This window comes from Argopecten irradians, chromosome 3 (assembly GCF_041381155.1).
Source record: "Argopecten irradians isolate NY chromosome 3, Ai_NY, whole genome shotgun sequence".
NCBI lineage: Eukaryota > Metazoa > Mollusca > Bivalvia > Pectinida > Pectinidae > Argopecten > Argopecten irradians.
In genome coordinates, this window is record NC_091136.1 from 30,365,694 (window position 1) to 30,393,669 (window position 27,976).

At 34.5% G+C, this 27,976-nt stretch overlaps 2 protein-coding genes across 8 annotated transcripts in view; one reads left to right on the forward strand and one right to left on the reverse strand.

The window, feature by feature from the left end:
* The window catches only part of LOC138318164 (uncharacterized), a 29,685-nt gene extending 22,527 nt beyond the window's left edge, over positions 1–7,158 (forward strand). For 3 of the 4 annotated variants that reach the window (XM_069260317.1, XM_069260315.1, XM_069260316.1), the window contains exon 11: positions 26–7,158. In XM_069260317.1, the coding sequence (XP_069116418.1) occupies positions 26–48 (23 nt within the window). In that variant the 3' untranslated portion in view covers positions 49–7,158. The remainder of the gene's footprint in view (positions 1–25) is intronic. The other variant, XR_011207841.1, reaches the window with a different exon arrangement.
* Positions 7,159–7,787: 629 nt separating this feature from the next.
* Positions 7,788–27,976, reverse strand: part of LOC138318165 (patatin-like phospholipase domain-containing protein 7) — a 48,747-nt gene continuing 28,558 nt past the window's right edge. For all 4 annotated transcript variants that reach the window (XM_069260321.1, XM_069260320.1, XM_069260318.1 and 1 more), the window contains 15 exons: positions 27,098–27,223; positions 24,574–24,637; positions 23,455–23,623; positions 22,503–22,685; positions 22,029–22,147; positions 21,449–21,605; positions 21,202–21,265; positions 20,616–20,738; positions 20,242–20,358; positions 19,737–19,885; positions 19,054–19,206; positions 18,626–18,751; positions 16,435–16,564; positions 15,384–15,517; positions 7,788–12,825 (listed from right to left, as the gene is read on the reverse strand). In XM_069260321.1, the coding sequence (XP_069116422.1) occupies positions 12,772–12,825; positions 15,384–15,517; positions 16,435–16,564; positions 18,626–18,751; positions 19,054–19,206; positions 19,737–19,885; positions 20,242–20,358; positions 20,616–20,738; positions 21,202–21,265; positions 21,449–21,605; positions 22,029–22,147; positions 22,503–22,685; positions 23,455–23,623; positions 24,574–24,637; positions 27,098–27,223 (1,868 nt within the window). In that variant the 3' untranslated portion in view covers positions 7,788–12,771. The remainder of the gene's footprint in view (positions 12,826–15,383; positions 15,518–16,434; positions 16,565–18,625; positions 18,752–19,053; positions 19,207–19,736; positions 19,886–20,241; positions 20,359–20,615; positions 20,739–21,201; positions 21,266–21,448; positions 21,606–22,028; positions 22,148–22,502; positions 22,686–23,454; positions 23,624–24,573; positions 24,638–27,097; positions 27,224–27,976) is intronic.

Below are 27,976 nucleotides of genomic sequence, written 5' to 3' on the forward strand. Positions count from 1 at the left end.
ATTGTGTGTATGTTATGTTTTTCAGGTGAAAAGGTGCTTGAATCTTGACCTTACTGAGTTTTACTGTAGCCTCGACATTTTGGAATCTACGGAATACAATAGATCTACGATTCAATAGATCTACGATTATCTGTTGGTGTTGTCACCAAATCTTAGCTGATTAGTTTGTGAGGATAGAGGTCGTAACCCTTCCAAATCTGAGGAGTTCAGCGTTGTCTCTGGAATCTTTAGACAATAGTTTTGACATTGTAGGGTTTAGGAACCTGGCTTATGATGAGAAACCTTGACATTTGATAATCTGATTGTTCATCACCATGAAGATAAATTCATCAGTGTGTCACATTCCCTGTATCAGCTCTAAACAGAGGGTTATGTCGCTTACACAACATAACGTGTTCAGTTCGACAAGTTTTACAAGTAATGAATAATGTGTGCCAAGAAAAAATGTTTGCTCAAATGATTTTGTAGCCTGAAAGATTGAGAGACTAGCAAATCTGTGTAAATGGTTGATGTGACCTTTCTTCACGGTCATACGTATCATCTAATGAATCTTTCAAGGTCATACTTATCATCTAACGAATCTTTCAAGGTCATACTTATCATCTAATGAATCTCTTGCTTTAGGGAAGGAAATCATTAACTTGTAGCTTATTTAATGGATATACTCAAAGATCTAAAACCATGCTGATATAAACCACTTTTTATTTTACCATACTCTTATAAAAATAGATTATTGAATTAGAATTAAAGTCTAGCATGTGGTTAATAAATACTTTGCAAATATTCTATGAATTTGTATTAACGCACAGTGAAAATATCTTTTCTAACCAACAGTCAAAAAATGGTTCTTACTTTGTCTGCTGTGAATTAGGTCTTTGGTTATCCCATTAAAATATCTTAAGATATGTTTAGATTTTCACTTAGCCAATCAAAAATTATGTAACCTTTTATTACACCTTCTGTGATCGCAAATTCAAAACTTCAAAACATCTTAGACTTAAGATTGTTTTGTGATTCTCAGTTCAGCAGGACTCCCAAAAATGGCCTTCTTTTATAGTTAAATTGCATGTCCATTCAATATCTTCTGTAAAATACAATTTAAAGGGTGGTTTCCAAAATCAAAAGCAGACTGTGGCGGGGTAGATGTGGAAGTAATATTATGGCTTTCAGGATGGAATTATTTCCTTATTCACCTCTAAATAAACATTTGCACTCTTCTAATTGTAAAAGTGGAATATTCCATTGTGGTAATATAGGGATTAATGAGATATGGAATATTCCATTGTGGTAATATAGGGATGGATGAGATAAAACAGGGTTTATACCACAATTTCAAATTCTGTTTCAGCACATTGAAACAAATGTATAAATGACACAATTTCTACAGTAATGTACCTGTAATTGACAATATTTTGTTGGAATATATTAATATGGTCTGTTTTATATTAGCACCTTACCTGATGCAGTTGATTATCCCATAGACAATCAAATTGTAAATGATATATGCATGTATATAAATATTATTTGTATAAAATAGTTACGGCGCATATTTATTTGTATTTTCAAATTATGTTATATTTACAGAGTGTTTTCTTTATAGAATAATTAAGTTACAAAAAAGTGTCTATTATCAGGAAGTTCATTGTTCATATCCATGGATATCTATTGTTACAGTTCTGGTTAAAATGTTGTAAATCTATTTATTAGATAATGATGTTATGTATATAATCAATTCTTGATTAAAAATAGGAATTATTTATTAAATAAATACATGTAAATCCTCACGTGTGGAGGAATCAATTTACTAATTTGTGTTATAACAGCCAGTGTATAAGATTTGTTAAACAAATTGTCCCATATTTACTGTGATATTTCTCTTAAATTGAATTTTGTATTCAAATAATGTGTCCAGTTGTTGATATCCTCCTCTGTGAACTGTAGTTATCCCAGGTAGATGGTCAGACATTCGGAATCAAAGAACAGCTTATTGTACAAAAATGAAATAGCATATTTTTTTAAGGCATTAAGGTCACAAAGTGGGCTTATTATCATAAAATAATAAAATCTGTATTACTGTATTCGACCCAATAAGCGCCCATGTCCCTATAGGCGCCCCTCCCCCATTTTGTGGCCTCAATTACAATTGTCCACGCATAAAAAAGACCAAAACTGTCTAGATTTGCAATAATTTCGTCTTATTAGCACCTTTTCAATTTTTTAAACGCCCTGGGCACTTATTGGGTCAAATACGGTAAGTGCTACCATCCTAAAGTTCATGGTTAGATATGTTGGATTTTTATCATATTATCCGCCTAATATTCAGTGACTTCGCCCGCATAATATTTTATGCATATTTCACTAGTGTAATATGTCCTGGAGCGATTTCCATTATCTGGAAATTCATCCTAACTTGATAACTTAACATCATTAACCAATGATGTGGTGTCACGGTTCAAGTACGTTTTGACAAAATGGCAGCTTCTTCTGGATTATTGCAACATATTTTGACATTGAATTTCTTTGCAATGTAGGTTGTAGTTGTAGTTATGTGATAAAAAGTCATAAACTTGTCTTGAAAATTTAAGACTTTGCTCACCAAGGCTTGCAAAATTAAAAACTACTTTTTATATTTTTCACATTATGTTAATAGAGGGAGAAACATGATCCTGTATCAAGTGTACAAATTGAGAGAAGAGGTCAGGTTTTCATTAAATCAGTTAACTCACCCCTGAAAACACATTTAGACTCTTCTGAATCAATGGCTCGACCTGTCCATGATTAAATTTCAGAGGTGAATGTCTTAAATCAATATTTGCATGAAAAGGACATCCATATGACCATTCACACAACTTTGTTGTAGAGAAGTGCATTTTCTAGCTTTGTTAAACTTGTCATGACAGTCATTTATGATATTAATCACTTCATACATTTTTCTCTATTTATTATTTATTACAAGATTACGATTATTATATCCCATCCATAAAATGGTGTTACCCTGTTCTGCCATGATTTGATTATGTAAACGACGGCATTCTTACCTCTGAGACATTTCATATATGGATTACAAATGAAACAATACTTTCACAAAAACTGGAGTTATTCTCTGTTAATGTTATTAAACTATTTATTAGACCACCACCATCAGATGGTTGGCTATTCAAATCGCCTTTTGTCCGTGGTCCGTTCGGTTGTCCGTCCACCATGGTCCATCCGTAAACAATGCTTGTTTTCGCTATTTTTTGAGAAGTACTGTACGGATATTTTTCAAATTTTACATGCATTCTCTTGGTCCCTAGGAGTGTCATGCTGATTTTCAGAATGATTGGAAAAACAGTATGACCACCGGACAGCCATTTTAGATTTTTGCAGTTGATATTTGTTACCATTTTTTAAGAATTCTTTGAAGGGATCTGTCTCAAATCTCATATGTAGATTTCCCTAGGGCCCTAGGAGTGTCACGCTGATTTTCAGAATGATTGAAAAAACAATATGGTCGCCAGTCAGCCATCTTGGATTTTGGCAGTTGATGTTTGTTACAGCTTTTTCTCAAGAAGTACTCCTGAGATATTTCTCAAATTTAAATGCATGGTTTCCTTTGTCCCTAGGAGTGTCATGCTGATTTTGAGACTGATCGGAAAAACAATATGGCCGCAAGGCAGCCATCTTGGATTTTGATACTTAAAGTTTGTTTCTGCTATTTCTCACAAAGTACTAAAGGGATCTGTCTCAAAGTCCATATGTAGGTTTCCCTAGATCACTTGGAGTGTCATGCTGATTTTGGGACTGATCAGTAAACAAGATGGCCACCAGGCAGCCGTCTTTGGTTTTGATAGTTTAAGTTTGTTACAGCCATTTTTCTCAGAAAGTAATGAAGGGATCGTTTCAAATTTCATATGTAGGTTCCCCTAAGGCCCTAGTTGCGGATATTGCATTTTGGGACCGATTGGTTAAAAAAATGGCCGCCAGGCAGCCATCTTGGATTTTGATAGGTAGTTAAAGTTTGTTACTGCTTTTTCGCAGAAAGTACTGAAGGGATCGTTCTGAAATTTTCATGTAGGTTCTTCTAGGGCCCTACTTCTGCCTATTGCATTCTGATTCTGATCGGTCATCAAGATGGCCGACCATCATCTTGGATTTTGATTGTTTTAAGTTTGAAAAGCAGAAAAAAAAGAAAAGCAGAAAAAAAAAGAATTTTAAGTTTGAAAAGCAGAAAAAAGAAGTTTAAGTTTGAAAAACAGAGAAAAAAAATCCTGTTTCATTTGTCAGACATAGATCAATCTTTGGTGAGCTAAAAGATCCCTCTGGGAACTCTTATTTTTATTTTTTTTGTTAAACCTAATGGATATCCAAAGTAAATTTTGATATGGAGGCCATTTGTATGTTAAGATTAAATTAGTGAAAATAAAAGGTATTTTTTGTAAATGTTTGGTAAAACTTCATGCAGAATGAAGTGTAAATATCCGGGATATGTAAATGTTGGGCAATGTTACAGTACACCATTATCCATGTACATATCTGGGATATGTAAATGTTGGGCAATGTTACAGTACACCATTATCGATGTACATATCTGGGAAATGTAAATATTGGACAATGTAACATTACATCATTATCCATGTACATATCTGGGATATGTAAATGTTGGACAAATGTTACAATACACCATTATCCATGTACATATCTGGGATATGTAAATGTTGGACAATGTAACATTACATCATTATCCATGTACATATCTGGGATATGTAAATGTTGGACAAATGTTACAATACATCATTATCCATGTACATATCTGGGATATGTAAATGTTGGACAATGTAACATTACATCATTATCCATGTACATATCAGGGATATGTAAATGTTAGACAATGTTACAGTACACCATTATCCATGTACATATCTGGGATATGTAAATGTTGGACAAATGTTACAGTACACCATTATCCATGTACATATCTGGGATATGTAAATGTTGGACAATGTTACAGTACATCATTATCCATGTACATATCTGGGATATGTAAATGTTTGACAATGTTACGGTACATTATTATCCATGTACATACGTAAATGTTGGACAATGTTACAGTGCACCATTTACTAGTACCGGGTAAGGTTGTCATAAGATGTAACCATCATCTCATCTTCATCCATTTGGGTATGTACTCATATTCTAATATCATTCACTAATACATGTATTGCAATTTGTTAGAGTGTTGATCTTATGCTATCATATAGATATTGCATTTATTTTCCTGACTCTTTCACATGCAAAGTGAAAGGAAACATCCGAAGAGTTCTGTTCTATGAATAGATTAATATTTCCAACATGTAGATTTCATTATGACAAAAAAAACATCATTTTCTAATATACCATTAATATGGCAACTTGTCATGATAAAAAGCAGTTGTCGGGTATATTTCAGCACTGCTGTTAATTGCAAAACCATCCTAATTTCAAACTTCCATCTTTGTTTTTCTCAAGTTTTTTTATGTAAAGCTTCATGTACTTGATATTCTTTCCAAAGAGGAAAGAATTGTTAAAAAAAATACTTGAATATGTTGTACATTTTGTTTGTGATAGTAATGTAAATAATGAAGACATGCAGCCAAACTGATGTGTATTTATTACAAAAGAAATTATTCTGGCTCAAAACATTACTCAGTACGTTATATATCAAATGTTATATCTGTATAGATGACTTGCATATTCTAATGTCTCGTTGGTCATGTTGAGTGTTTATGGGCTGGTTAAAACTTTCTTAATTCTGTTGTTACTGAAATGGTTATTCCATTTCTAAGTGATGTGTCAATTTGAGATTTTCACCACTGTATAATTTTGTTATGTGAATGTATAGGGCAAATTTTGACCAATGGAAAACGTTGTTTAACGAGATGGTAATCAATAGGAAGTGTCTCCATGGTTACTGGTCCGTACTTATCCCAGCTGACCGTAACAATTCGTTCACACCAACAATGTCTGTGATTTCATTTTTTTTATGAGTTTTCCAAATCAATAATGATTGATGTGTCTTTCCATATTTTAATACCTCGACAGAGATTGCTGCCTTGGCCACAGAGCCTTTACTGTAGATTCTGACCTAAGACCAATACTGAAATACAACTAATATTTATACATCTATTGGGACCATGGCCGGTGGCTGTAGTTCAACAAAATTTGCATTAAAGTTAGAAGAGTAGAATTTCATAAACATTTGACAAGAGGCAAAAGTCAGGAACAGTAGAATTTGCCAAGAGGGAAAGTCGGTGTGTCATATGATTTTCTAATCTTGTCATCAAAGTTCACGATCATTTAAGGCCAATGAAAGTGGTAGCTATCCTTTAAAACAGAGATTTTATTTAAGGCAACGCTATACAGATGTATGATATGGCAGGGTGTAATGGTGGTCCATACAACTTCCATATGAGTGTGCTTACTTATGTAAGTTTATGGTCAAGTTGAAAGGTCAGTGATAGATCAATGGTCAAGTTGAAAGGTCAGTGATAGATCAATAAAGTCACACTGACTCAACTTTAAAGAAAAATATTGAAAAATCAATATGGTAACACGCTACGTAGATAGCAAGGCATTCAATATTTGTCAAAAATGTTCCCAAATGGTTTAAACTACTTTTTACAATGTATATTTTTAATTCCAAAAATTGATGACAAGAAATTAACCCAAAGTCCTCAACCTTAGTCCTTTATATACTGAATAGTATGTGTGTTTATTAAGATTTAGGCAGAATACAGTAAATAAGTTTACAATATTATAACAAACCAAATTTAGACTTGTGTCAAATCAGTGATCATTTCTTTTTATCCAATATGAAGCGTAATTAACAAAAGTTTGACCATGTTTTCACCAGATCACAGACAGCTTTATTCTATGTGCAATATGCCTGCTTCTCTGTAGTAGATGAAATGGTTTGGGCATTATCACGCAGGTTTTGCAGTGATCCCTCTTTGCATCACCAAGCATTGTAATGTAACATATTTGATCAAATGTGACAATCACATTCATATTCCAACAAAAGATGTACATGGTATTACAAATACAGATGAGATGTGTACATGCTGTCTGTGCATGTTGTCACTCTAATATACAGTATCTTGTTGAGTTTTGTGAAAATAAAATAATGAAGAACTGTAATAAGCACATAGTTTGTTTTTGTTCTAAATTTTGCTCACTGTGATTTGTAATTAATTTCATGTACAAACAGGCAGAAGTTAAAAGTCTTTCTTGAAAAATTTGCCACAAGAAATAATTTATGGTAGTGAAATGAGCTAAGAAATTTTCTGTGACATGTTAATAATCAAGAGACCTTGAGACCTAATATCGGTTCTGTAGCATGCCGTGCATAACTAAGCACCAATGGGAACGTACCAGGTATACCCGAGATAATTTGAGAGAGATTCCTTCTAGACTTCCTGAAATAATGATAAGAATTGTTCATGGAGGAACAGATCAAAGACAAAAGACAAAAGGTGATTAGAATAGGTTTGGAGACCACAGACAAAAGGTAATTAGAATAGGTTTGCTTTTATTAGTTCTATAACAGCCAGGGTCATTATTTCAATAGCTCATAATCTGACGATGGTGGGCTAAAAACTAAGATTCAAAGAGACCAAAGATTGACTTGATATGTACCATTCTTCTTCTGGAATTTGCATTCTGTATACTTACTCAACACACTGTTCTTCTTTTGGAAGACCTGATGTACATGAAATGGAGTGTATCACTTGAATTTGTAATCAGCTGTTACTAAAAACAGACAAAAGAGAATGATTTTCTCTCTTTATTTTGAAAACTCTTGCATAAATATCTCACATGTAAGCTATTTACATATTTACAAAATTAATTACATCCATATTCAGGCAGACACACAGTAACATATCTGTTAGAGAGGAGTTGGAATTGTAAATCAGTGAACACACATGGAGCTAACAAAATGCAGATCCATACCACAGAGTTCATATTCCGTTTTTGCATATCACAGAGTTACCTCCCTTTCAGGTAGGTATCAATGGTGATGTCATATATTATTTTGTGAGCGAAATTCACATCGTTTTCACTGAAAAGTATGACATTACACTAGCAAACACATGACATCAAAATCAATACCTACCACAAGGGCAGATAACTCTGTAATATGCAAATACAGAATAACTTGTAGTACAGTTTGGATACCGATTTACTGAACACAAACATAGACTCTGGGATAATACATGTAAATACAAATTGTCTTCATAAATGAATTTTAATTACTCTTTAACAAATCGACCCCCTGAAAATTCTTAATGAATTCTACTAGCCTTGAAAGAGTTCACATGTTATCATGAGTGAATGAGTTACGTCATCATCAAAGTAAATCTGATCACAATTTAGCTCAATAAAAGAAAATCTTTTAACTTTCATTAAGATTTTAACATGGTTTTCAACAGAAACTTATTTGAGTACAAAACATTTCTAATTGTGCCAAAGGTTTTAAGTACAGCTTTTGTGTCATTTCTTTTTTCTTAAATCCTAAAATAACTTGTTTTTTAAACACCACTGTTTTTTACAAAGAGATCTGGCATGAGTTTCAAACTAACAGTATATATATGCGTACTATATCATAGTACCTATAATACATATACATACATGTATATATACTGTTGGTGGGAAAAGTGTGTCAGATCCCTGTGCTATTTTACACAAAGTTTAAAATAGGATGGTGAGCAATGCTACAGATAAATATACAGTGAATTAAACACAGCAAAATGTTGGCACAAAAATAAGAATATGGTCAGTGAAAAACAAAACTAAAAAAATTAGGATGGAATTAAATAAAATTATGAACATAGCACAGCAAAATTATAAAACAAGAAAATAACAAACAAATAGTCTTGTATAATCACAATAGAATTTCTTCAAATTCTAAATTCATAATGAATGAATGCAGAATTCACATTCTTAAACTTAAATAAGTCACAAACTTGAAACTAGCCCTCATTACTCATAACTACAATTTCAAGTAACAAACAATTGACATAACTCTTGATACATTAATCAGATAAGTAATGTTATTTGTTTTGGTATAGAGCACATAACTAAGTTTCAAAAGATTACAGCATTTCTCTTATAAGCAATACAGGTACTGTTTACATACATACATTTATACTCGTATTTGTAGTTTAGCCCTATTTCATTTATTTATTTTACTTAATTGATTTGAAAGGTGCTACACCGCCGACGGAAAGTATTTTATTGTCACCATCATTAATTTTGAGCTCCTTATTTTACTTCAGAAAATCAATATCTAAAACAATTAACCGGTTCATGAAACAAAATCTGTGGCACTTTGCCCCATATCGAATGAAGCACTGAAGGTGCACGTGTAAAAAGCAAAACAACTAATTTTATATATTTCATTGTATCAATTAAACATATGCATATATGAGTAAGCACCAGTTGTTGTCTTAATCATGTAGAGCATTATGCTCTGTCAGCGGTATAGCATCTTTAATAAGATGCCATATGAATGGGGCAGAACTACTGAACAAATTGTGAGTAAATATTCTAACCTTATAAATGGAATGATACTGAATTCAGGCTATAACAAGGTTTAATTAGCAGACATTGGACTTTCTATTTCAACTGTCTGGGATATAAAAAAAAAGGTTATATTAAACACATGACAGTGTGCAACATCAGATTTAGATACATTATTGTGTACTGAGAAAGGGCCAATGACTCTTAACAAATTTTTATATCGGATATAACTGTGAGACACAGCATCAATTTAAAACATGTACATATCAATTTAATGTATAATTTGAATCTAAATTCCAGTTGATATTTATAAATTTCTTTGTTAAAATACTTCTTTTTCTAGGTATAGCCATTTCTGTTCATACACAGTTCTGACTTTATCTCATAAATAAACTACCCTGTTCCGATACTTATTATACTTAATTCTTAAACAAACGTTTCTTTCCTTCGTATATGTGTACATACTTTTGATATTACATTGTTTCTTTTAAAGGCACTCATTGTTTACACATAAACTCCTTTCATTTGATATTAACCTCATTCTTGAATTTTGTCACAAAAATAAAATCTTGGCACCAAAAAACTACAGCACTTTTTGATAGATAAATTAATCCCTGCTTAATGGTATGTAAGCAATAAACTTGAAATTAACAAATTAAAGTAAAACTAAATACACAAAATAAACATAAATAGGTAAACAAACAAAAACAAAGAGATAACATACAAATGTGGTTTTGATTTCTGTGGTAATAAAATGCTTTCTTTTAAAGGAATAAAAAAGATTTTACAATGCTAGGCATTTTATAAACTGTAATGTGCTGTCTTTAACACACGTAGACTGATCATCAAAATGTACATGTAGTCAGACAAGTACAAATCATTCAACCAAACTTGTTAACCAGATTTTGAAGTGATATAATAATAAAGAATATAGTCACACTTTTAATAATTGTATAATGTGGTAATACATGTAAAATACAGGTAAAATATTCACCAAAACATCCGCACCATCAAGCATGTATATTTTAAAGTTATACCCGGTAAACAATGTCTGACTATTTGCAGTAATGACAATAACTATGTAATCCTATGTAAATGCCCTTATATACGAGTAATACTAAATAAGAGAACAGATTTCAGAATCATACACACACACAATATAATCATATACATAATATTTACAGAAATATTGTATGAGCTAACATCTGTAATTAGCAACAAGGAAATCAATTATTAAATGTCCAAAGTAGCATAAATTATATACACAAAATGACAGTAAAATGCATTGTTGATGTGCATTGTTTTTATTATAATCAAATACTGATCACAGATACCAGAATGTTTAAATTAAAACGAAAGACGGGTAACACTGCATTACATTGCTTAATATATATATGTACATTGCATGATTGTATAACAAATTTGCATTTTTTATTTGCAATTTGACAACATCTATTATTTATTCAGTAGATGCTCAAGCACACCACCCTTTAAGTGAACTTAAACTTAGCACTTACATAAAGTTTGCATTTTTCATTTTTGCAATTTTACAACACCTATCACCTATTCCATAAAATTTCAACTGCACCACTGAAGCTTCAACTAAACTTAAAGTTAGCACTTACAAAACAGACTCATTTCAGCAGCCCCCTGACCCCCATGCCTCCGTTTAACACCATGTAATCACCATAATAACGAGCACCTTATCAACTCGCCCACTCACTAATAATACATACAGGTTGACCCTCCAATGTCTCCCCCTCCTTCACCCACTCAGATATATAACTTACAATGCAACAAGTCATAAATAAAACCCTAAATAAGCACTTCACTCTTACATAATGGGAACATTTATATAATTACATTTCAACCTTTCTATAATAGCCAGAGAGATTGACACTCAGATACGTTGAAACTATAGATCAGGGCTTCATAAAAAGATGCAGCGGAGCATGTCATCATAGGCACTTCAACATTTTCATTATCTCCAAAGTTATATACACTGCTACGTGCAGCAATTGAATAATGTAGAATATAAGAGATTGAAAAACATGATACAGTAAAACATGTATATAACACACATGCTTACAACCAATTCCTGGTTATAACGTAGTGATTTTCATTTGCTGTCATTTAAGATGTTCCTAGAGGTTTGTTATAACCGTGCTTTAATCTTGTATTATTACACTTAGGTGATACAATGTGAGATTTAAAGGTTTTCTGTGACCCCTGTTACCCTTATTGTGGATAGAACTTGGCTTACATTTAGCTAAATGTTTATACAACTTTTTTTGCTTATACTAAATGTTGCCAAACATTTATAAGATGTACTAATCAAACCATGTACCTGTTATCAAATAAATTGGATTTGGACAATTGATCTCTCTTTATAAAATGATACTAAAACTCCTGATCCTAATGTAGAAAGAGAAGGTACATGTATGATATTAATCTATCAGCCAGAAAATAGGCACCAACAAATGCATCAATCTGGCAGTTGTAGCTGAGTGATAAAAATTAATACTGTAAGTTGTCAAGTGAGAAGTACAGGTTGAGCAATACATGGATGTTTGGTGGTATTCCTGAGACTGTACCAGGCAAGATATAATAGCAGTCCTTCTCATTGGAATGGAGATTGTTTCACCATAAAACAGTGTTGTAAGTTCATGTCCCATTGAAGAGCACTAAATCGACAGTATCTATGTAAGATGTTGACATTTATACCATCCACACACATTATTGAACAGGCTGTCCTTAGTATCATAAGAACAGGTTGTCCTTAGTAACATAAGAACAGGTTGTCCTTAGTATCATAAGAACAGGTTGTCCTTAGTATCATAAGAACAGGTTGTCCTTAGTATCATAAGAACAGGTTGTCCTTAGTAACATAAGAACAGGTTGTCCTTAGTAACATAAGAACAGGTTGTCCTTAGTAACATAAGAACAGGTTGTCCTTAGTAACATAAGAACAGGTTGTCCTTAGTAACATAAGAACAGGTTGTCCTTAGTAACATAAGAAAAGGTTGTCCTTAGTAACATAAGAACAGGTTGTCCTTAGTAACATAAGAACATGTTGTCACAGGAACAGGCTGTCTATAGAAACACAGGCTGTCAATAGAAACACAGGCTGTCCATAGAAACATAGGCTGTCCATAGAAACACACTGTCAGGCTGTCCATAGAAACACAGGAAGTTTGACAAGCAGTCCATGTGAAAGACTTGATGAGTTTTAGCTCACTTGTTTTTCAGTTTGCCTTGACTAGGTCTTTTCCTCGTGTTAGAGGCACTCTGTGGATAGAAAGAGGACTTCATTGTCATTACTATAAATAAGGATCATAGAAATTTTACAATTCAAATTTTTCATAACTCCAGTTAAGGCAGACTACAATCTGAATTCTACTTAATCCATATTATTTCTGGTGTATGCTAATAGCTATAGTACTATGTTCAACAGAAACAGCTAACATGGGGTACAGTTTCAATTTTACTTAATCTAGCTTATTTCTTGTGTGTTAAGCAAACGTTTTATAGATATAACAAGAGGCCCATGGCCCTTAACGGTCACCTGATTTCAGATACAGAATGAAACAAAGACATGCATATAAACACTATATATTGGCCCATCAGGCCCTTGAAGTCAGTCAGTGATTTTATAAATTTGACTTTTTAATCTATGAAGATTATGTAAATTCAGAAGAAAGATTTTTGAAATGTTATCCATTTTGACCCCTTTTGGCCCCGCCCCTCTGGTCCCTGGGGGTCGGCCAAGACCAATATGGATATGATGTTAAAATGCTATCTCAGGCTAATAATTCTAACCCAGATTGACTAATTTCCTATGAAAAATAGGCAAATAATGTTCATAAATGTGTTTTTCCTTTATAAACTTTAGTAAACTTGACCTCCTCCCCAGGGGAAAATCTGAGACGCCAGGGTCATATAATTCACAATTTTTGTAAAGGACTTTAAGACCTTTCCATCTATGCAGAGTATTTGATTCAACCAGTTCCAGTATTTCAGAAGAAGATTTTTAAAGTTTTAGCCTATTTGACCCGTTTTGGCCCCATCCCTAAGGCCCCTGGGGATCAGTCATGGAAAATTTGTTGATAAGATTCAATGGCCATCACATAGGGCAAGGATTTATAAGTGAGAAGGATTCGTGTCTGTCTCTTTACATTACTAAACACCACGCGAGACGCTTATGAACCGGGAATAAAAACCGTTTTTCTCAACAAATACTTGTCTTATCGAGCTAAACGAAACACCATTGTAAAGTTTATTAAATTTCACGACGTTTATAACTTGCTTTAAAGACGGAATGTTTAGGGGATATGTCTTAAATTTTCGTTAAAAAAAATCGACAGCTCATGAAATGACAGCACCGCTTCAGAAAGTAAGACGGTAACCCTCGCACCCGCAAGCTACATCAAAGGCTGCGCCGGCGGATATCAAAGGAAAATCAGTCGTCGCCCAACGTCACGGTCAGTGCACAAACACAAAAGCGCCTGCCTTGGACTTCCCCAAAACCCAGTGTGACTTATCCTTCTCATATACGTCCTTGCATAGGGATAATTCTGACAACAATTGACTAATTTCCTATTTTAATGACTAAATAATGTTCATAAATGTGTTTTTCCTATATAAACTAAAGTAAACTTAACCCCCTCCCCAGGGGGAAACATGAGACCCAAGGGTCATATAATTCACAATTTTCATAAAACACCTTAAGACCTGTCCATCTATGAAGAGTATTAGATTCTACCATTTCCAGTATTTAAGAAGAAGATTTTTAAAGTTTGAGCCTATTTGCCCCTTTTGGCCCCACCCCTCTGCCCCGAGGGGGTTGACCAGGACCAATATAGATATATGATAATAAAATGTTATCTCAGGCTAATAATTCTAAACAAGTTTCACACATTTTCTATGAAAATTGAGCAAAATATGCTCATAAATGTGTTTTCCCTATATAAACTATAGTAAACTTGACCCCCTCCCCAGGGGGAAACGTGAGACCCCAGGGTCATATAATTCACAATTTTAATAAAACACCTTAAGACCTGTCCATCTATGAAGAGTATGTGATTCTACCATTTCCAGTATTTAAGAAGAAGATTTTTAAAGTTTGAGCCTATTTGACCCCTTTTGACCCCGCCCCTAAGGCCCCTGGGGGTCAGTCATGGAAAACTGGTTAATAGGATTCAATAGCCATCTCATACTGATAATTCTGACAATATTTGACTCATTTCCTATTACAAATGATCAAATAATACTCAAAAATGTGTTTTAAACTATAGTAAACTTAACCCCCTCCCCAGGGGGAAACCTGAGACCCCAGGGTCATATAATTCACAATTTTTGTAAAGGACCTTAGGACCTTTCTATCTATGAAGAGTATTTAATTCCATCACATCTGTGAGTGGAGAAGAAGATTTTTGAAATTTTAGTCAATTTTACCCCTATTGGCCCCTCCCATAGCTCCCTGGGGGGTGAGGATAATATAATTCACAATTTTGATTGGCCTTATGCCTTAGAAGGTTTGTGCAAAATTTCATTGAAATTGCTTTAGCAGTTTTGGAGAAGAAGTTGAAAACGTAAATTGTTTACGGACATACGACGGACGACGGACGACGGACGACGCACGACGGACGACGACGGACAAAAGGCGATTAGAATAGGTCACTTGAGACTTCGTCTCAGGTGACCTAAAAATAAAACATTTTCAGGATATCTGCTTTCTGTGATTTTAGATTTAATATTCATATACTGTCAAACTCTCTTACTACAAGTCTTGTGTATGGTTACCTAGCACAGTTGTATATCTGAATGACCAGTCAGTCATGGTTTACCTTTTTTGACTCTGCTGCAGGCTGTGATAGAATCATCGATGGAGAACGGACAATCTCCTCAATCACTTCATCATCGATCACATCGTCCTCTAGTGATTCCTCTTCCTCATCATCTTCTTCATAGCTGTTACCGCCTACAACACAAATGCTGGTGTTGATATTCACATTTGGGTACAATGATAATAACTGTACTTCATTAGATTCAATTTTTGTAAACAGTACCTTTGACCTTGGTTTTTGAACTTACCAAGTAGAAATATAACCTTATCCAACTTACTTTCACAAACATCCTTTGTGCAATATCTTAAGACTAGGATGGTCTGTAAGACAACAATGTCCTCACCTCCACAAAAAATTAGGACAATATTTATGTGAATGTAGGCAGGCAACAAGATGGAATGAGACAAAACGGATATGGTAACACTAGGCAGGCAACAAGATGGAATGAGACAAAACGGATATGGTAACACTGGGCAGGCAACAAGATGGAATGAGACAAAACAGATATGGTAACACTGGGCAGGCAACAAGATGGAATGAGACAAAACAGATATGGTAACACTGGGCAGGCAACAAGATGGAATGAGACAAAACTGATATGGTAACACTGGGCAGGCAACAAGATGGAATGAGACAAAACTGATATGGTAACACTGGGCAGGCAACAAGATTGAATGAGACAAAACGGATATGGTAACACTGGGCAGGCAACAAGATGATAAAATCGATAGAATCTACAGGTAGATATATTAGCAATATAATTCAGCTATGTTTTCCTACTGGGAATCTCTAACCTAATACAAAGACAAATGTAACTTAAAGATCAGTATTTTTAAAGTTTGGAATTGTTCTTATTCAATGACCATCTAGGACTCTGAATTGAACATTCCTAGGAATTAAACTAATAATTATGAAAATATCAACCCGACAATATTTACCCAAAGAAATGATACTATATGCTTTGAAATCATCCATATATTATTACTCTAACATATAATTCTAGTTAATTAATGTTATGTCCATCAATGTTTAAACATTTTCTTAAACTCACCATCGCTGTCATCATCCTCATACTCATCGTCTGGCTCATAAAACTCAGTCATTAAGTGGTGCTGTGGTTCGTCTATCTTGGACACGAGCTCGGCCAAGTCTGTAAAGTTGGCCATCACTGGTATGTTTGCCTGAAAAAGTTCATAACATTTAGAACCTGCTGGGTTTGTTTAGTTTTACATCCTCTTGTTTACTTTTACATCCTCTTAACAGCCAGGTTTGATAGTGTAGAAAAACCGGAAAACTTAAAGAATCAAAGTACTGAAAGTACTGAAGGAGGCGTAGCTCAGATTCTAGACAGGGTAATGATATATTGAAATATTAAAGACAGATCATAATAGAGGTAATAGTACATGTTCAGGTTATTTTCAATCAATATGGATTGAAATAACAGATTTAAAATTCTATGCTCTTGCAGAATGACTATTGTTTATTATAGGATAATGTGGATCAAATATTTGCAAATTGGTTAAATCATGGAAATGTTTTATCTTGTAAGGTTGTTAAAAATAAATGCCCCAAAGATCTTGAAAATATTGTATGGGAATACATATGAACAATGAATAATGATATATAGAATAAAAATGATGCAAGACTAATGTATATTCCTTTTGAAAGTTTGTGTTGGTTTTTACATTTTTAAATTTCAATCATGGTTTGAACTTTCTACCATCTGGGCAAAGTGTATGAAAGTGGTATTTATGCTCCTGCTGAGCTCAGCATATACTGGCAGTAGAACGACTGGCTGACCCACGCTTCTTTCAATTTCTATCGTTCCCAGTAGTGTGTTTATTGTAGGATGTTAGTACATTATTTGCCATTGAAAAATGCACGAAAATAATCTTATCAACTTTAAATGAAGTATATTAAAGGTTTATTGAAGTTTTGACAACAAGTTTTTGACAAAATTATCAACACTCACGGCTGTAAACTCGCCAGCCATTCCAGGACCAACACGGCGTCAGTTAATGGCGATAGTACGGGACCTCGCCGTTCTTCATGAACGTGAGATTTTCGTTCGGTCAAATTGAATAAAACATCGTCTAAATCATTGTCATATTATATCCTTTTAGGCCTGTGATATTTAAATATCATGACATCGTACTTATAATTACAAATATATGCCGTAATATCAACAGCAGAAGCCATGATGGCGTCCTCGGTAACAGATTTTCTCGGTTAATTTATTCTGAGTTTTATATAGTAACACTCTGCATTGTAGTGCGTCGGTAGAGTTTGTAACAGTTGTCTCCCTTTGTACAGAGTGTTCTTGTTGATATGTTTGTTTGTTTGGGGAAATTCTAGTTCATTTTTTATAAAATATTAGTGGATAGGCCTAGCAATGTTCGATTAAATACCCGTAATTGAAAAGGCATTTATTGTCAGTTGAATTATTTTTACTTACAAACAAGTTTATATGCAATTACTGTTAGATTCGCGGTTTGTAAGTTAGTCTGCCGTAGGTTAGTAAGGCTAACAGATGCAGCGTACTCACTAGTATAAGTACCGATATTGATACACACTTTCGGTGAGAATAATTAATACCTTATTGTAACATTGAAAATAAGTCTGAAGTAATTAAGTGGGAAATTATAATGTGACTGAAACATGTGATAAACGGAGAACCTCTGACTGCTGTATAATACACAATGTACGTTGCAATACACAGTGTAAAGTTATCTCCCGTAGTTCCGGAAACTGTCGATAGGATTACCAAGGTATAGTGTTCCGGTGATAATTGAAAACCATGAGTGATTCCATAATGGCAGGCGTGTATTACACACGCCTCAATAAAAACCACCGACAAGCAGTCAGTACCTGGCAACTGCTCCACATGTGATTCCAACTCACGACCCAGAGGTGAAGGGCTTATGGTAATATGTTGGGGCACCTTAACCACTCTGCCACCACAGACATACAATCCAAATGCAATATTGACAAATTACATCTTAAAAGAAAAATGTTTATTTTACTGTAGAACCATTGACATTTAATGATTTTTTTAACTTGTTTTACAAAATGTATTGTACATAAATTCTTGAGCTAATGGATCTTCTTATGAATGTACATGGAAACTTGGAGATGTCAAGTCACTAGAAAATAGTTCCTTGAAACAACAAAATTTCAATGTCAAGTTCAATACAGCACCAGAATGTGATAACATGAACACGAGAATATTTGTTTATCCTTACCTCCGTTCTCAGTATGGAGGTACTGCCATACGACTTATCCTTGGACTTCTCCTCAAACAGTTCCTTGACCAGTCCACCCTTCACCCACCCAGAGAACAAGGTCTTCCCATGGTGGTACCCTACATCCTGTTAAAACCAACCAACACATCAAACATGTACCAGGTTTACAATATCTACATTTGTGTACTCAATATTTAAAGAAGACCTGGAGAGTATATCATGATTTCAATTTATGTTTTGATAAATAAAAACTTTTGAATAACATACAGATGACAAATGTAGGTAGAAACTGTCTTTTTACATTTGAATATGACTATGTAAATAATCTGGAAAGATTTATTTCAAATGATAGCTTCTTTGGTCTTGTTATGTTTTTTAAATTGTTTCTTCAAACATTAAAGTAACCTTGACATGAACTAAATACTTACACTAATTTCATCACAACTGCCAAATTGGAGAGTAGCAAACTTATCGATCGGGGGTCGAATGTATTCACAGTAATCGCTGGTCTTCATCATCTCTAACTGTCGTACTCCCGATACATAGGCCAGCCGCGACTGTATCTCATTCATGTCGGGCACCTACAAGTATTAAAATCACTCTGTCATCATTGTTTGGTATCAACTTGGTTACTAAGCTAAACATCAAGTCATCATTGTTTGGTATCAACTTGGTTACTAAGCTAAACATCAAACATGAGTTATCACATGTCATCATAAACTTGATGTGAAAATGCCACCAATTTCAGAAGAGACAGATATGGGTAATGTCCCTCACTTAATGTTGGAAGAAATAGAAAATATTTGGTTTTTTTCTTAAATGGCAGTCTATTTCAATTACAACCTTAGAGCCGTCTAGCTGGTTATTTTGGGGGACATTCTTTTGATAATGAAAATTTGATCTGTGAATTATTTTGAAATGGTTAAATCATATCTACCCTAAAGCCAGATTCACAAAAATTCAAAAAATACAGCAGTAATTTTATTTTCTTCTTTTTGGTTCAAGTCGCATAAGTGTTGAGCCAAGAAAATAACAGGCTATACAGACCTTCATTTAAACAGTAAAGCTATTTTTATAACTGAGTGCTGATAGGACCATGAAGTCTGAATACCTTGACAGGCTCTGCCCATGGATTCCAGCGTTTCCATAACAACCACCAACCAGAGAGATCATCTCCGTAATTTGTTAGGGAAGTCTCGTCCTGGCTGCCAACATCTACAGCAAAGATTGACTGGGCACCCATAGACTTCATCACATCCGCTGTAAGTATGATAACAAACCTAAATGCGTATAGAAATTCTGTGACAAGCCAATTTTTAGTCTTTCATGTTAAAAGTAGAAATTATTAATAAATCATGCCATTTCCCGTACCTAGAATGTCTGCCTCTGTATATTGCAACAGAACAGTACAGAACAGACATGGGTAACATTAATTTACATCGCACTACATGGTTAGGGGAATAAAATTGTCTTGATAATTCTTTGAACCAAATTGGTGATTCCTTAAATGGAACAACTTTCTATAGGCTAGCATTGCCTTTGCGCCACAGGGAGGCCCAATCATTTGTATCAAAATAGATGAAACTTGTGCATATACATTATTCATGGAATCTTACCTGGCAAGTTATTGACATATCCACCATCCAACAGAAGATGTCCATCAACAGGGTCACACAGGGGCGGCATGTACCCAGACAGGGACATACTAGCCCTTACATACCGCCACAGACTCCCTGTTATACAGAGAGAAATAACTGATAACTGAAGTCTGAAGTAAACAGAGTAATTGATTTTACAGGAAATCAGTATTAAAATGAAACAAAAATGAAAGAAATAAAGGCCCAAGATTGGGGTACCAAGTAATATTTCGCACCGAAGTATTGTATTTGACCACCACTATAGCCTTGTTCCCATTCTTCACGTAGTAGTCTACATCAACCCTCTAGCATTTGAGAGTATCAAAGTTTTAAGAGATGTATAGAGTATTTACCTGTGGTATGGACCTTCATCTTAGACGTAGAGATGTCGGTACTGATACAGAAATACGGCGTCCACAGGTCCTCTACCTGTCGGTCAGTAAATATCATCTCTATTGACCGGTTAAATGCTCTACCTGTAATATAAAAAAGGTACAAAACATTATACAGCAACTGTACACTTGGCAGAAAAATGCTGAAATATGATAAATCATTGAAATTTAGCCCCCCACTGTATGTGCTGTGATGTGGTATTATCATCGCTTTGATGGAATCTATTTACCAAATATGATGTTCTCATGACTCATATAGTAATGGACAGCCCAGAGAAGCTTTTTCTGATATTGAGGTCAAAGGCAAATATAGGTCACAACGAATGTATTTTGGTAAGTAACACATCCTATCACTTAGATGAAACCATCTACCAAGAATGAAGATTCAGTACCTCATAAATTTTCATTTTTAATTTTATAAATTAGGGGATACCCTCCAGACAAACTTTTCTTTAAATGGAGGTCAAAGGTCTAAATATAGGTTGTATAATTACATTACACGACAGTCTTACTGAGGTCCACCTATACATAACAGTGGCATACAAACCTGAGAACATGGATGCTATTGGGTAGGTAAGGTCTACAATCTTCTTCCATAGGGATGTCATTTCCTGAAGAAATAAACAAGAGATATTTTCTCGTCTTATACTGCCTTAATGTTTGATAGAATATAAGACAATAACTCAGCAAAAAAGTTAGCTTTAGTCTCACAAAGTGGTGAACTTAGTAAATCTTAATGTGTGATCTCATACTCAAACTCTGCATGTTGTGAAATGACAGGAGAGTAAACTCACCTTACACCATTCCCTGGCTTTCTGTGTTAGTCGCGCTACATTGACCTCGTCACACCAGGCAGCTCCAATAAACGCTCCCATACTGGTACCCCCCACCATATCTATAGGGATACCGGCCTCCGTCATAGCCTTGATCATACCAATGTGAGCCAGGCCTCTGTGGATGATGTACAACAAGTGAAACCAAATATCAATTAACCTTTTTCTTAATTTTAAAAATAAATAAATAACACAAAACAATCAAATGTTATACAAGTTGTGTGCAATATAATTTGCTCCTTACATATATACATTTACATTAGCTCAGATTTCAATTTTGATTGAAAAAAATAAATTGTTTTAAACATTCAGGGTCATTAAAGCATGTGCCAGGTCTAAGAGATAAAATAAACTTGGAGTTCCAAGAGAAAAACCACTGACCAACTGTCAGTACCTGGCAACTGACTCAGGACATGGGATTCAAACTTGTGATCCAGAAGTGGATTTCAGCTTCATAGCCATATAAGAAGTAACCATTCTTCCTCTTTACACAACATACAACAACAATGGTCCTACCTATAATAATACAGTAATAACATACCTGGCTCCTCCCCCTCCAAGTACCAGACCGATGGAAGTGCCTGTTAGGAATCTTGACAGCCTACCAAAGTCACTCTGTCTGTTGGGTTCAGTTTCAAACAGTCGGTTGTACATTTCCAGCTAAGAAAATATTATAAATAGCAATTTACCAGTATGTTTTACAGTTTAACTTGTCTAAACTAGATGTCACTGGGACCAGCGTATTTGGTCTATATAGCCAGGTTTTTGGATTAGACAATGGTCAGTTTGGACAAGTTATACTATATATACACTTCTAAGCTAATTCGCTTATTAACCTAAACATAACATATAAATTAAGACAGTCTACAGATATTGCATCAATTACAATATGATTTGTGCATAAGATTTTTAAGAATTTTACTTTAAACTGTGAAGTCTGACATTGTTTTGTTTTCATCTGAACATAAAAACAACTCATTTTACTGATACAGGTATCTGAAATCGTAAAGCTTACAATTTTGTCTTCAGAACGTTTGGAGAAGACACGTTTTGGACAGCGGATGTGGTGATGAGAAGAACACCAGCCACGGGCATTGAGCCACTCCACTGTGCCTTTTGGCTTCTCTGCATCTTCCTTGTGGAGCAGGACAAGTTCCTTCTGAGCTCTTACAGAGATGTTCCCCATCTGTTTCTCCACCTACACACAAAACAAGATAACCTATGTACATAGGCAAAATGCATTAGCTGCTATTCAATATATTTTTAAGGTCACTTTGGTAACAAAAGGACAGAAACTGATCGTGACTTCATTATGACAAAAGGCTCATGAGCATAAATGTTCACTTGATTTGGCCAGCCCTACCATGTTACCATGGTGACATTCTACCACCAGCCCTCCATGACCAATGTCAGGATGAGACTACCGCAATATGTACCTACCCTAAACCTATAGCTAGATGTTAGCTCAACCATTAAGATACCTCTATATATAACATCTAACCATAGTTTCCTCTTCTACCATAGAACTTTTGTCAGTTAAAGTCAAAATGATGATACGGCCAAGAATAATGCCTAATAAGCCATAGTTTCCCCCTACACTAGAAATATTGCCATTAAAACTCACAATGAAGAAACAGCCAAAAGTAACATTAAGTAGCCATAGTTACCTCCCCTACACTAGAAATATTGCCAGAGAAAGTCACAATGAAGACACAGCCAGTAGTACCGTTAAGTAGCCATAGTTACCTCCCCTACACTAGAAATATTGCCAGTGAAAGTCACAATGAAGACACAGCCAATGCCCAATAGTAACGTTAAGTAGCCATAGTTACCTCCCCTACACTAGAAATATTGCCAGTGAAAGTCACAAGGAAGAAACAGCCAATAGTAACGTTAAGTAGCCATAGTTACCAGTGAAAGTCACAATGAAGACACAGCCAATAGTAATGTTTAGTAGCCATAGTTACCTCCCCTACAGCAGGATCATTGTCGGCCAGTCCTACAATAAGGATACAGTCTGCCTGTCTGATACAGTTTTTCGTCCACTTTGTCATGGTGTAGTCACACTCGTAAAGGGTCATTCGGTGCATATCCTCCTGATGTCCCAACCAGTTAAACAGACGGAATTCATGGATACTGTAAAATACATAGACATATACAGTTAAACAGACGGAATTCATGGATACTGTAAAATACATAGACATATACACTTAAACAGACGGAATTCATGGATACTGTAAAATACATAGACATATACAGTTAAACAGACGGAATTCATGAATACTGTAAAATACATAGACATATACAGTTAAACAGAGGGAATTCATGGATACTGTAAAATACATAGACATATACCTACACTTAAACAGACGGAATTCATGGATACTGTAAAATACATAGACATATACACTTAAACAGACGGAATTCATGGATACTGTAAAATACATAGACATATACAGTTAAACAGACGGAATTCATGGATACTGTAAAATACATAGACATATACAGTTAAACAGAGGGAATTCATGGATACTGTAAAATACATAGACATATACAGTTAAACAGACGGAATTCATGGATACTGTAAAATACATAGACATATACAGTTAAACAGACGGAATTCATGGATACTGTAAAATACATAGACATATACAGTTAAACAGACGGAATTCATGGATACTGTAAAATACATAGACATATACAGTTAAACAGACGGAATTCATGGATACTGTAAAATACATAGACATATACAGTTAAACAGACGGAATTCATGGATACTGTAAAATACATCGACAAATTAATTACCATGAGAAGGAAACATATATACTGGTAGTGATATTTTCTTGTTCCAATCAGATCAGAGAGATGCAGAATACTTTTTAGTCTTGATAAATGACAATCAGAATATGGACAGGTGAAGAACTTGATTTTATGATAACATGGTGTAAGTGGAAAGAACTAACAAGGTACTAAAGAATTAATCATTATTCTGCGATGGACCAGATACAGACAAACTTTTACAATCTCTCCCACCTTTTCCACAAGAATATCATTACAAACTATCACTAAGGATATTTTAAACTGACCTGTCCAGTGCAGCTCCTCCCAGTCTGGACTTTACAATACCACTGGTCAATCTTGTGGTAGTCCCTGAAATGGTCAACATAAAGATTTGCTTATAACTTTTTTATGTATATTAGATACCTAAATACTCTAGAGGAAAGGTAAAGGTGTAGAAATAAACACATACTTAGATATAACCATATGTAGATTCTTACTAATGGCTTTAAGATTGTTTTGAAGCTCAAGGGTTAATGTAGACATATAGGCAATATACATAGCTCCTCGTATGGGTACTTATCTGTAATTCAATCTAGAGCGCTAAGGCGAAGGTAGAAAAATAGGAGATTTCAGAAAAGATGGCGTGACGTCACAGAAAGTTTACATCCAGGTCCCCAAAGGTACAAACACAGTATGGCGACTAATAAAAATAATAACAGATATGCACATTTCTGCTACACAATCGATATTTTAACAAAAGTATACACTTTCATGCTTGCAAATTCTGATTTTAAAATGGTTTCTTATTGTTTCAGAGGTTACAGACATTTATATTTTTATAATTACAATTGTTTATTGCTGAATACATTTGTGTAGATTTAGTGTTGATCATGAAGCCAGCTTGCAAAGCTGTGCCGGGATGTCACAAGTACCCCTTTTTGGTTCACACATAGAAATTCATGTTGTGAAAAATTTGTGATTAGATAATTAGATAATTAATTTTATTGTGTCATGTTTCTGTTATACATGAAAAAGCTGTTTACAACACTATTTACTGTCAGTGATATAACGAAAATATGAACCACCTGGCCAAACCATGCTGGTACATCACCTCAGATCACAGCCCGTAGTTGGGAGTCAATAATATTGATACATAATTACCAACACATATCTCAATAAGTACTTGTAAAAGATATAATTTTTTGTTCTTTACCACGTATATCTTGTTTTAAAGATGCTCCACCGCCGACAGAGTTTAAATGATATTCATCATTTGAACAATAATTGGTGTTAAATTGTGTATAAATATGCCAAATTAACACAAAAAATAATATAAAATAATTTATTTCGCCTGTGGCTTATGTGCAATCAGTATTTCATTCCATATTGAATATAGTGCCACAAAATTTTTTCGGGATGCAATTAATTATTTTTCATATCTTTAACTTGAAGTAAAATTAGAAGCTAAAACTTTCCAATGGTGGTAATAGTGTAAAGTAAGTAACTTTTGTAACTGAAGAAAAAAACTAAATCGTCTGCTCCGGTTTTTGATAGTGAAAAAATACCATTTGTCATGATCAGCGGTGGAGCATCTTTAAATGAATGCTATAAACCACTGTGTTACACACGTATAGGGGTGAAACGGTACAGATACTTCACGGTTCGGTACGTATTGCGGTATAGAGTGAACGGTTCGGTTTTTTTCGGTTCGGTACATGTAAAACTGATAAGAGATGAAAAAGGCAATGAACTCAGTGTAAACTGTTCAACTCCAAAGTTTATTGAATTCAAAAATCAAAATTTTACTGCAAATCGTCTAGAATGACCAATTTTTTTAAGAACACAAGTTTGTCTACGTTTTCACAAGAAAGGGAGGCCTTTTGATGTCAAGCGATATCCCCGGCTGTTAACACTTTCTAACTTTCCACTGATGTTTTCAACAATGAAGTATGGACGCATGTCAACTGCAATAAAAAACCCAATTGCCTGTGTAACTTTTTTGGATTAACAGTTATTTATAGGGTAATTTTTTTTTTTAAATATCTCCGATATTGTCGTCTGGCATTGTGATTTTTTGGCAGTACTTGCGGTCGGAACTTGTCCAACTTGGACTTGAGTTGAGCATGTGTGATGTCAGTATGCACGTTGCCGATGTTGTGTTTTCTAACTAAGTGTGTGTTCATGTTTGATGTATTGCCATGCTTATACAAAAAATCGACATAACATATATACGGCATGTAGCTGCCGTAGCGTCCTTCGTTCTAAAACCAAATTGTTCTAAAACTGCAGAACGGTACGATGCTCTATTGCCGGAGCATCTCTCAAATGTACAGACGATGCCTCCTCCATTTCCTGTCAAAACATTGACTTTATGTAAGGCGGTTTGTGATTGGGTCACAATGACGGCCGCATGACCAATCAGAGACTCGTTGTTATCAGACTTGTGTAACCGGCGTACAGTGAAAAAGACACCCATAGAAAACTTTTCCACCCACGGTGCATGTACCGTACTTTGTGTTAACAACACTGTGTACCGAACCGAGCATGTAATACCGCGGTTCTACTACACCTTGAAGGTATTCTGGAGCTCTAGGGTGAAGGTGGAAATAGGCACATCCGTAGATATATAGGTGTGTGGTATGGGTACTTACTTATGACTCTGAAGGTATTCTGGAGCTCTAGGGTGAAGGTGGAAATAGGCACATCCTAAAATAAAGGGATGTGGTATGGGTACCTTTTTATGACTCTGAAGGTATTCTGGAGCTCCAGGGTGAAGGTGGAAATAGGCACATCCTTAGATATAGGCATGTGATATGTATGTGTACTTACCTATGGCTTTAAGAGCATTCTGGAGCTCTAAGGTGAAGGTGGAAATAGGCACATCCTTAGATATAGGCAGGACAGCTACTGTAGCTAGGTTACTGACTGATCTGTTCTCTACAACCTGTAGGTTATCTAGATAGACAAGAAATGTGTAACTATTAGACACCTCATAAGCTGTACAGGTACATCATTTGATGTGTTGACATCATTTTAGGAATAGAATAATTATTTATATATGCAGTTGTATGATATTTTAAGCAATTAATTTTTCAACCATTCAAAAAAGCTTTTGACTTACTTAAAATTTAAAGCTGATAAAAATTTAAATGGTGTATGAATACACCATGAAACTGATTTGTTTTTAAAAATTGAAGTATCATATGGCTTTACACCTGTTGCATAAATAGGATCAAATTCAATTACAGTATTAAAGTATCTTATACCACATGTGATGCTTCATAAGCAATAACCTTTGATTATGGATAATTTTTGTATAAAGATATTAAAATTTCACATTTTTGAATTCAATAAAATTTATTAAAATTTCTTTGAGTGTTTTTTATCTAAAAGCTTTAAGCATTTAACAAATGAATCATGATGTGATGGATATAGGAAGGATATAGGAAAAACAATCATGAGCGCCAAAAAGTCTGTACTAAACACACAAATTCTATAATACACATGGTGCACCAAAATCCAGCAAAGTCTGCTTCTGAAATATAAAACTGGGGAGTGAAAGTTGTACCCATCCATATATATACATGGAAAAGTTTGAAATATTAGTATGACTTAATATGAGTATAAATGTATGAGAGACATAAATGCTCCAAACTTAACATTTGTTAAATCAGATCGGAATGTTACAGTATGGTACAAGATAGCCAC